Genomic DNA, 11,928 nt, shown 5'->3' on the forward strand with positions numbered 1-11,928 from the left:
TAAATGATTTTCTTTTAAAAACTTATCTTTTTATAAATATTTAAATTTAAAATATAAACTAATTAATCAAAAAAAATATTAAATTTTAATTGAATTTAACACATAAAAATATCAAATAATTTTCAAATTTTAACCCAAATAAAATTCATTAAATCCGAATTTACTTAATTTACAAAATGTCAAAATCCTACCTGCTGCTGACAGCCCCTGCCTTGGGGACGAAGATTTGAAGCAGAACAATGGGAAATTATACTGTTGACGGCCATTTGTATTCAAACGGCCAATGGTATTCAATGTAAACGACAGGAGAAAAAAATTAAATAAACTGTGGGTTTTTTTAAACAAAAAAATATATTGGGACTAAATATATAATATAAAAAATAATTTGGAAATCGCACTTTATGGCCTATGATAGGAAAAATTATTTGGTGCGGACAACGGATATGGAGGTACGTTCGGACTCCAATAAAATGTCGACACGTGAAGTAGGCACGTGGATATTCAATTGAATTTATTTTTTCGTTTATATATTTAATATGCTCGCCTAAATTGATCACATATGAATAGTTAAAAGATGATATAACATAAGCAAAAGAGATGCACATACCTCATATTTTGATTTTACTATGAATTTAGCAAGGAAAAATGTAAACCATATGCATATTTGTATCTGATCAGATTAACAGAAATGTTATCTACATCTGGTATGAAAAGACTGCAGCAGCATAATATCAAACATATTTCAGATCATATTGCTGTAAACAAGATGTTGGGTTGCTTTAAGCCTCCTAGAATTCTCAACAATTTGGTGCTGCCCATATTAATAAATATTAGGAAATATTCTTGCTCTATATGCTCTTCAGTTGAATCTGAATGTGAACAATATTCTGAAACTGCCATATCTGGAAAGGTTTTAGCATTGTAAACCTATCTAAACATCAGCTCAAAACTTGCAAAAGCCAGTATGTTATAGGCTTCATTTGGGACGGCTTTCTTACTGCTTCTTAAAGCAACTTTGTATTACCAAAATTAAAATTTGCATACTAATAAGCTGCTTTAAGAAGCAGTAAAAAAACTGTCCCAAACGAAACCATAATGTCTAATTTTCTGACAGTGTTACCAGGTTTTATCTGGTCTTTGCTCGTTTCCAGACAATTACAGTGCCTTCTGAATCAGATGAAGCTAGCAAATTCTCACCATGATTCCAGGCAACACCTATCACAGGAGATCCATGACCCTACAGAAAAGTTTTAATATATTGTGGTAAGAAATTCGATCATGGAGAGTAGGTAAGAGAAATAATGCTTCTCAAGCTCGCATCTTTTACACCCAGCCGCAGAAAATCATGTCATATGGTCCATGGACAATTTACGTGTAGCCATTTTAATCCTAATTTTTTCTTTTTTTAGCGTTGAATTTAGTTCAACAATTTAAGAAATTTTATTATATTTGGTCTTTCAGGCTTCGTTTGGGTCGGCTTTCTTAGTGCTTCTAAAAACAGTTTTTTTTACAAAAAATTTAATTTTTATACTAAAAAGTTGCTTTAAAAAACAATAAGACAGCCGTCCCAAATGAAGCCTCAGTCATCTCACCATTTAGAATTGACAAAACTAGTCATGAGATTCTTCGGCTTAGGAAAATTTTGATCTTTTAGGCTGAGAAATACCGTAAAGATTCTCTATCATGATGAGAGATCCTCTACTTCTTTAACGAACCAATTTAAGTAACAAGAGAATTGTGATCCCCTCGGGCATAGCAGAGAAAACCAGTAATACCCCCAGTTTTTGCTTCTCGCGACTAGCTTCTATCAATTCCAGGCTAGTGAGATTCGGAAGGACCAAAAATATTAGGCTTTGATAAATTGAGGGACTACATTGGACACTGAGGAACGTTTAAGACTAAAATGAGAGCACTTAAACAGTCTAGGGGATATGTCGGTTATTTACTCCATATGTGATGTTTGTTATTTCTGATTTAGGTTTTGTTTGGGACGGCTTTCTTATTACTTCTTAAAGCAGAAATGACGGATTGTTGTAATAGCTTTTAGTGTTGCTACTATTTTTGGTTGTCTGAAGGTTTTGGCTAATCTACATACTTCTTCGCCTAAGCTAGTTGATAACTACGAAATTTTAATGATTTTCTTGCTATCGCCATAAGTTATTAATTGTAATTTCTTTGCCAACTCAATTTTAATTTCTTACGTAGCTCCTTGCATTTAGTTTCACATCAGAGAAGCACCATATAAGCAGGGGAAAAGTTGGAAGCTGGATGTCGTATTAGTGGGCATGAAAAGTATAAATCAGTAGGAAAAATATTCAGTAAAACAAACCTGCAACTTATTTACACAGGCATGCTTGGGCCGTGTCAAATCATAGAAGTAAACATTTGAATCCTCGCTGCCGGCAACTTCATAACAGATAAATAAATTAGTCAATCATATAAAAGTGCTAGGAAAACGAAGCATATGGGAATAAAAGTTTAAGGAGAACATGAATTTCTTCCATATCAAAATACCCTCAAATCATGGCAACCAAAAGGGAAAAAAAAAGAGCATGGTCATCAATACTATTTTAAAAATTAAGTAATAGAGAAATAATGATTAAACTATTTTCTTAATTAGCCTTCATTTAGTACTATAAAGGTTCGATTGGCCACCTCTATCAGCTTTTATTTCTTCTATTAGTGACTAATAAATCATCAATTGGTTGAGAGGTGAAGATCTTGTTTATTGATAAAATTGCTTATAAGTCTTTTTTTGCTTATTCCCTTATATAAGGTAGCTTAGTAATTAGGGCCCCAACTGTTAATAGGTGATTTGCCTATAAAGCCTTTTACTGTGAAAGGGAGGTTTTTGGAAGAGTTAGTTTCGAGTTATACTGAGTTTGGGGGAAACAGTACCCTACTTTGGGGTTAATTTCTAAAGTTTGGAGAGATGGGAAGGGGAGAAGATAGTAGCAGAGTTCAAGTTTTGGCCACAATCAATCACCAAAGCTTCTATCCTTTCTCCTCATCTATCTTGGCCCTAACATTACAATTTTGATAGGAAATACTTGAGTTCGCAAGTAATCCTATCGAATTTACTTGAGTTCGCAAGCAACCCTAGCAATAATTGGTTCAGAACCGCGAGAAAAACAAGAAAAACTGAACAAATCAATCTAGAAAAGATAGATTGCGGTAGTGGAAACAAAGCAAAACAAAACTCCAAGCAAGATACACTTGAACCTCAATTTGAGAGGAGGATTGTCTCTCCCAAATCTCTAGAAAAGAGAGTCTAGAGCCCAAGTCCCCAAGAAATCCTAATTCCAATCAATCAAAACATAATCTCCCCCTAATCCTCTCATGCTCTTTAATACAAAAGATTTCATAATCTAATTTCCTTCCCAAGCCCTAGTCGGCCCCTCCTTTTCAATTTGAATTTGATTTGGACAAGTGGGGCCCTCACTAGGGGCGGGCGACTCCTCCTGTACAGTTGAGCCGGCCCTTGGGCCGGCTAGGTCAGTTCAGCCTGAACTGGCCTAACAAATTTCAAGGGATTATCTAACGAACTATTGCAACAGAAAAATTTATTCCAATGGATTAGTGGTGATAGTGGAGTCTCCAAGATTCCCCAAAAATTGATTCCAACACTCTATAAACCATCACTTGGGTGGTTGGATTTTTCCAATAAACTGATAGGGAATTGCGATGAACCTAAGAGTTTGTATTTTTTGCAATGACTTTTGTCATAAAGGCATTGAAGCTCTAATGTGACCATAAGACAATAAATTCGTGAATTTTGAAGTTATATGTTCATTCACGAGAATAGAATGTATGATGAACTATTTAAAACCTACTGTTTGGGCATCTCTAACAAAGTTCAAATATCGTCAACTCCAATCCTTGCAAGAAAGATTATCGGACTTAAAATATGAGACTTATGATTTTACCCTATAAGTAGAATAGTCTGCTTAAGAGTATCATGTAGTTATGTCGGTGAATCTAATTTTTTGAAAGAAAAGGTTTGCAAATTTTAACATAAAAATAATTGCATGACTCTCAAGGTGGAGTGAATTTGCATTCAACATTTTTTTAATCCACAGACTGTCAAATGGATGCATAGATATGTAGGGGTCTAAACTAATAGATATTCGCGTAAATGCATTACCTTTTAGAACGTGCATGTGACTTTACATTTTGTATTCATTGCTGGTCACACTTTGTCACTTGTGTGCGTAGAAGATTCGATAGCAAATGTCACAAGCTAGAATCCTTTGCGTGCTTTAAAAATGATGTGATTTATCTTTATATGACTTGCATTTTACTCAAGAAGGCCCCACAGAGAGCAGCTCCAAGAGTTCCTTGTAGGTTCAGTTTTTGTTTAGTTGTAGTTATATACTTTTAATCATTTTTTATTTTCACCCCCTATAGTCGTTTATTTTGTTTGTTTTATCAATTTTGATGCATGTATAGTTAAGAGGGTTCTTTTATTTTATTCTTTTTGGAATACTATGCAAATCAGGTTCACTGTGAATTTATGCAACTTATTGGTTTCTTCGCCGCATACGGGGTGTCTTCAAGAGTGCTAGGCAGTTTGACCATGTTTAAAAAAAGTTTGCATCATCAGTGCTATGAGACATTACAACAGGGGGTCTTTTATCCTACCACGCCAAAAAAGGCATGCACAGGCCTTCGCATACATATTTGAAATTTACAATATTTCCCAATCATGCAAGCACAAGTACTTGAATTTGAATTTCCCCACTATACTAATAAAAGCACGCACAGGGCTTACTTGTAGTGTTAGGATTGTCACCTACGAGTTTCCTCTGTGACACTAAGGAAAGCGTGCACAAGTTTTGCTCACCAAGCACATTGCTATTAGGATTTTGAGAATGTTAAGTGTTTGTTAGCATACAAGGAGATGACAACATCAGGGCGATGCGACAAATTTAGCAAGGTGAGTATATATATTATATAGAATCAATTAGGTTAGTCACATTCTATGCAGGATAAAGCTGCTATTAAGATGACAAGTTCATCCAAAGGAAGACATTCAAACATATCATACTCCGCACAAGATTAAATTTATAGTAATTTGAGCTTACTAGATAATAGCCAATTACAAATCTGGACATAAACCCATATTAAAGATCTCATGATAATTACAAGGATTAGTTAAGATTTCATTAAATAATGAGAATCATATTGCGTCATGATCCGTACCTATGAATTCCCCTTTCTCAAGGGAAAGAAGGGGGCAAAACGAAGCGCGGATGCTATGTCGCCTTGGAGAAAGCTTTAGTGAGCATAAAAGAGTCAGATAGCCTTGTATCTCCAAGGCTACACTGCATGAACCAAAATTCAGTTTAGTAACTAGTAATATGCACCAATAAGAATCATATATGATATGCACGAATAAGAATCAATTATGATATGCACCAAGACTAATAACCTGAAGAAACAAAGATTGCCATCTTGAGCACACACAAGAAGCACAGGGCACCGAGCTACCAAAGAAAATGTACGATACTGCACCGTTGTAATTGGAGACTTGCTCCTCATACTCCTATTTTTATGTGACCTGGATATGGATCCTGTATGGGAGTTGACGCTGACAGTGTATATGCATCCCTGTAAATTTTGCAACATTCTGTGCATATATTAGCTTAAGCAAGTAACTTGAACTCCCATGTCGATAAGAAAGCATACTTGTGCATCTCCACAGAAAATAAGTTGTCCGGTATGATCATTGTCCATAGCTGTCAATTCCTTATCAAAGTAAACTTTTTTAGTAACTCGACCAGTGCTAAAATTGATCATCTGAAAAAGCAAGACGCATGAGTGATGAAACGGTCAGCACAGACTGATCAATAAAAAGATAAAAGATACAAAGGAACTTGAGGAATCATAAAAACAAAATTTATAGACAAATAATTGAGTTAATCTACCATATTCTAAAATAAAATAAGTGACTTGACAGTAAAGAAATATCAAGTATTCTTGGAATTTAACCGAGTGGGATAAGATGCTTACATTGATTTCCTTATTTGCATTGCCAACAAAAAGTAAGTTGTTATTTACCTGAAAAGCGAAAACAAAAAGAGCAAGCTCTGGGTGAACCACATAAAAAAACAAGTTATAGTAAAGATGACATCATATTAAATTCCAAACAAAATTTTGCCCATCCAATTTTGTCAGCATAAGAGAATTGAACTCATAGATGTTTCTTTAAAAAACTGAAGAAGATACAGAGCTATGGTTAAAAAAAAGTACATATCACAGTTAAAGTTCAATGTGTATCTGTTTCCACAGATACTAGTTAGAAAATAAAATTTGTAATCTTTTCATGAAAAAAACCACCATCATACAGGAACTTCTCTGCATTACCATCTTTGCAACAAGTCTATTTACGGGATTTAGTATTAACGAATGCCATCACAATCCAACAAATTACTTCAACCATAGCAGTTTTATTTTATATGGTTCACAATGCTTTCACAAAAACAAAGTGGCTTATCATTGTGGTCGCATTAACCTTAGCCCAATTATGCAAAAACAGTAGCCCTGGCTGATAAAGGAGCAAGCGGCAAAAGATTTCTTTGCTTCTCCCGAATCATTCTGATACAATCTCTTTGATTCAACCTCCATAGAAAGTTCCATCTTCTCATTCCACAATTACACAGCCAAACAGCACAATTCAACTCATTGAGTACCAACATTCACCATACACAATTTCCGCTTTATAACACAATTCCCTCGCCGTCTTAGTTTTATAATAAGCAATCTCAGTTCTCTGTTAAGTATAAGCACGTGCAAGGACCTATTATATCAATATTCTCACAACCAGAACGGATAAGAAACACATACTTAGATGATGCAACTATTATTCATGATTCCAGTTAAACCATTAAATGACCACAACCAATTCATGCTTTAGGAAATTCAAATATCATATCAAACTGGGTAGCAAGTGCTTCCTCTTAATTTAAAATTTAGTCCAAGTGATTTGGCATAAGGTAACTACACTTTATTTGTGCAGAAATTCATACTCGTTATATTTTCTCTTTCAAATATGCCACGCCACTACCCGGTTTGAAAAATGCGTGGAATGTTATAAACAATAGGGAATATTGATTCTTCTTTCAAATAAATATCCTCGATGATATCCAGGAACACAAAGGCCATCAACGTTACTATTATGACTGGGTAGACTGCAGGATGGGTCTGTTCCATTCATGAAACTTTGAATTTGAAAGCTAATTACCATTGGATATTGTTGGTTAGCCATATTTAACCATGGAAGATTGATATCTTAATATCAAGATTAAACACAAACCCTACACATTGAAATTTACTGCAGCAATGACAAAAACAATATAATTGTATCCTGCTCCTTACCGGGTGAAACCTGATGCATAGTTGAGAAGATGTCCCGTATATGACTCGAATACAATGACCTTTAGAAATCTCCCAGACTAGGACAGTTTTGTCCACGGAGGATGAAGCAATGTACTGATTATTTGATGAAAAATCAAAATCTGTAATCCAGTTAGTCATTCATATCATACCTACATAAAATACAAGCTAATGCTACCAGGAGTATAACAATATTGGGTTATATAACACAGAAGTCATAGAATTTCAATATAAACTTTGAAACTAACGCGCTTAAATCCAATAACTTTGCAATAAAATAAGTAAAATGATGAATGAAAGCTTCAAATGTTAATAATGTGGTTGCTTCGTCTGATTAGACCATCAAAGGAGCTTCCAAAACAAGGAACACTACCTTCTCCTGTCAGCAAACAACTTTCCTAGACTGAAAATTACTATTGACAGTTAAAATGCTTGAGGACAGTAAGAAGTTTAAGAACATTTGATTTTACTTTCAGCTAAAATGCAGAAGATTTCATTAATTTCACAACATTTTTTCAGTTCTGGATTCCATTGGAGGAGGAATAGATGAATAAAAATAATTCATAATAACTCCATATATGTATAGGCTTTCAGACATAATCATGGTATAACAGTTTTGTATCCATTCTCTCAAAGGAGATTTGACAACAAGGAATACTAATTTGTTCTGGTAGCCAACAACTTGCTGAGGGATGATGAAGAGAAGAATAGAATTTGCGGTAGGAAGGGAAAGAGTGCCTGGAATCACACCGGTAAGGTTCCCTTGGCATGATATAGCGATTTATATTCATAATGAAAAATAAAGTTTGATTAGTAATGAAATAACACCATGTGCTTCGAGCCTAAAAAATACCTACTAAAAAAGTATATTTTTTCTAGGATATAAAATAAGTAAACATTCTTGATGTAGAAGGGGTTTGCTGAACACCCCAGCTTCTCCTGTCTTAATTATGTAGACATCTTGACAATTATATGGACCTCTTGAAGCTTCCAATATCTCCTTGAATTGACGAACAACTCCAACAACTTCACGCCTTATTGTTTCTACCAAATCGCATTCTTATCCATGAAGAAAATTAATATATGATCATTCATGTAATACATCAGATGCTTTCCTTAGGCATAAAGTTACTTCAAGCCTAACTTAACTACCTAGCAAATACCTAGAAAAGAAGCAAAATATTTTATGCCAAACTAATGAAATATGATACACCTCTTGATATATTGCTAATCTCCAGCATTTCCTTGCAATAATTGAGAGGATCTCTTGAACATTCCAATCTATGCATCACAATTCACCATTTATTTTGAAATGCAGTTCACACTTATTGAGACAATGAAGGTAATTAAGGAGTTGTTTTGTAGCAAGTATTTAGGATACTTGAGTATTTCAAATGCACTGTAAATTGAATGCATTGTATATTGATTTCTTTAGGTTATTTGTAAAATAAACTCATGAAATCCTCTTTTTTTTGTCTGTTTGGTTGGTTGCAAAATTAGATATTCATTTTATTCCAAGGACAACAGAGATGATGCTGATTAGCATGGCAGGGATGGCGCGAAAAATGGTTGTGGACACCTAGTCAAGGTTGGCGGCGTAGGGATCGGGCTAAAAATGATGATGAGTGCAGGGTTGTTGATGCATGTTCAAGGTTGACAAGGGATGTTGGGGTGGTGACCGTGCACCATGTTCAAGTTATGGACATGCAGTGTCAAAATGGTAGCGCAAGTGTCAAAATGGTGGCCCAAGTCATCTGGTTGTTGGCAAGAGAGAAAGAGAGTTTAGGTCGCGAGTAGTTTTGGGAGTGATAAAAAATACTTTCTGTTATCTTTACTCCATAAAAAACACCCTAAAAATCAAAATGCGTGTATTCCAAATATAATACACTACAAATACCACAAAATAAATAACTTTTAGAAAAAAAAGTGCATTTGATTAGATTCTCTAATATAAATCTGTCTAGATGGAATCAAATCCTCAAAAACCCCAAGGGAAATTAAAAATAAAAAAGATGAAATAGAATACGAAGTTACGAACACAATAACAAAATAGTAGCTTCTAGAAGGCACTGCCCTGGCCGAAAATGTTTTTCCAAGTCCCTATATTTTTCCCTATGAAACTATCAACTCATTTCACTCAAGGTAAATCAATAAAAATAATATCTACGGCCATCATAATTAATCCAAAAAGCCAACCTGTTCTTTTAAGCATCAAAAAGTCTTTACTGACAACGCAATCCACCAGGACCACCACCCTACAATTCTTTTTTAAATCTGAAATCCTGGGAAAAGCAATGTTGTACTCTTATAATAGGATGATGGTAATTTTAAACCCAATTTTATGCTTCCCTGCCATGCAGGTAACCAAGTCCCTAGAATTATCTTGCAATAATAGCCAGCAGATTTCTTTTTTTCCTCTCAATATTTGTGTACACATGACACGGCAGGAATTAAATGTTCTTCCAAATTTATAGCATAGGTGTTCACCATTACAACACTATGCCCATCCCATTCTCGTGTAAAACCTCATAGTCACCATGTATCCAAATCAACACCAAAAGTTACTCCTTCAACAGGACTCTCGTAAAAATCCATTCACTATATATCCAATCTTCCCTGGAGAATAACATAAAAGGGTATTTACCACATATATCATCCACGGATCCAAACGGACCAAACCAACCCTTAATTAATCAGGCTAATTTTATGTTTATTAGGAATTTTTACAAGGCTTAAAGTAAGTTTGTGCAAGTAGAAATGAACCTGGTAAACTATGGTGATCATAAATAATTTCTCATGATGAATGAACAGACTTTGGAAGAAATTCAAAAGCATGAGTCCATGACATTTTCTGAATCCAATGGGAACAAAGAAAAAACAAATAAGGATTTATTACCCTTTACATCCCTATATATTTTCTATCTATCATAATTGACCTATATGCAACATATTACACAAATATCTTCATTTATTCGGATGTAAAAACATAACCACCCACCCCTTAACAAAAGAGAGTATTTTCTAACTGACCCTCAGGGGTAAAATGGGAAACTACGAAAATAAAAGCATAATATAAAAAAACTGATGGTACAAGTAAAATCAATAATAAAGGCTCGCAATCGTGGTCGTCGATCTCCGTGGTCGTCTCTGATAGACGCGCCGAAATCTCCCATCGATGACCTCATCACTAACAGCTCTCAGTACAATGCAAACAAAGAAAGACTATAATTTTTTTTGGAATTACATTAAATTCCAAACAACTCCAAAGCCTACAAAAGAGTAGATCCTAAGCAAAAACAGGTAGCTCGCCAATTTAGAATCCCAGCTTTTTCAAGCAGCTGATATTCAGAAACAAAGGCACAAGCAGCACATATAACTCATAAGACCAAGCTTTGGCTTAAATAAACATAAACCTCTGTTACTGAATCTAATATTTTCGAAGATCTACTATTTTCAAAAGATTCACCCAATGTAACTTTGAAAGTCTAGATCCCAAGTAACGCAAAACAATCATTAGTAGCATAAACATTTCAATATAACAGGGAAATTAAAAATAAGGAAATTTCAAGAAACTCTATAAATAATGTTTCATTAAGGAAAAAAAGTAGAAAACTGATGTAGCTGAGTCAAACCGGTAATAGCTTTTGAATGTCCTTTTAGGTGCTGAATTACTGAAGGAGATTCCGATACGTGACAAACAGTAAGACTTCCATCAGTGGCACCATATGCAAGTAAATCAGAACTCATATGCCCAAATTTTAAGATGGTAACTGGAAAAAACCATTCAATTAATTAATGTCCTTCGGAAACTCGTTTTATCATTGAAAAGAAATCATATAAAAAGAAGTATATAAAAATGATTTTTTTTCCATTTAACATAAATAACCTGAAGCTTTGCAGTTGTCAAAGATGCAATGCATCCCAACAAAAGAATATGCAGGCTCAACAAGCCCAAACTGGTGATCTGCATCATTTGAACTAAAACTTGAGCGGTGACCAACTGATAAACCGAAACCTCTCAAGTCCTACAAAGAAAAATAGCTCTTTAATACAATCCTAAGTTTGCTTCAAGTTCCTATAGCTTTAATTTGGTTCAAAAGTCTTTAGAATTTGATCCTGTCCCAATACCTTAAACATGAAGACCACATACTAGTCCAAAATGCCAATCATTGTTTTAAAAAACAACACAGTTTATATAACCACCCATATGAAAATGTTACAGTTATATGAATAATTTGACTCCTTGATGGGGACATCAGTTGGAAAGTCTATCATCAATGTGGCCGTAAATCAACGGCCACGATTTACCCGATATACTTTTGATTTTATTATTATCTACTAATTGATGTAATCTTTTTATTTCAGCATTTTCCGTTTTTACCCTTGCTTGAGGGATTGAGTCTTGTAGCCCATTCAGGGGGTATTTGAGTCCTTTTTGCTTTAAGTCATTGTATGAGGCTATTTATAGCCTTGATCTTGTTATTTTGAAGTGTTGACCTCGTTTTTCGCTCAAATATCGTCGAGCGCCATACT

The 11,928-nt window shown here is 34.5% G+C and overlaps 1 protein-coding gene across 5 annotated transcripts in view; it reads right to left on the reverse strand.

Annotated features, from left to right (window-relative positions):
* Positions 1-598: 598 nt before the first annotated feature.
* Positions 599-11,928, reverse strand: part of LOC110102638 (WD repeat-containing protein 13) — a 21,522-nt gene continuing 10,192 nt past the window's right edge. The window contains exons 4-13 of one of the 5 annotated variants that reach the window (XM_028700877.1): positions 11,282-11,420; positions 11,028-11,165; positions 7,378-7,517; positions 6,013-6,060; positions 5,689-5,799; positions 5,432-5,610; positions 5,203-5,324; positions 2,330-2,406; positions 1,121-1,237; positions 599-902 (exon numbers count right to left, since the gene is read on the reverse strand). In XM_028700877.1, the coding sequence (XP_028556710.1) occupies positions 1,127-1,237; positions 2,330-2,406; positions 5,203-5,324; positions 5,432-5,610; positions 5,689-5,799; positions 6,013-6,060; positions 7,378-7,517; positions 11,028-11,165; positions 11,282-11,420 (1,065 nt within the window). In that variant the 3' untranslated portion in view covers positions 599-902; positions 1,121-1,126. Of the gene's footprint in view, positions 1,238-1,666; positions 1,819-2,329; positions 2,407-5,202; positions 5,325-5,431; positions 5,611-5,688; positions 5,800-6,012; positions 6,061-7,377; positions 7,518-11,027; positions 11,166-11,281; positions 11,421-11,928 lie in introns of all 5 variants that reach the window. The other 4 variants (XR_003703089.1, XR_003703087.1, XM_028700876.1 and 1 more) reach the window with 4 other exon arrangements.

The sequence above is a fragment of the Dendrobium catenatum genome, unplaced genomic scaffold (genome assembly GCF_001605985.2).
Source record: "Dendrobium catenatum unplaced genomic scaffold, ASM160598v2 fragScaff_scaffold_1608, whole genome shotgun sequence".
NCBI lineage: Eukaryota > Viridiplantae > Streptophyta > Magnoliopsida > Asparagales > Orchidaceae > Dendrobium > Dendrobium catenatum.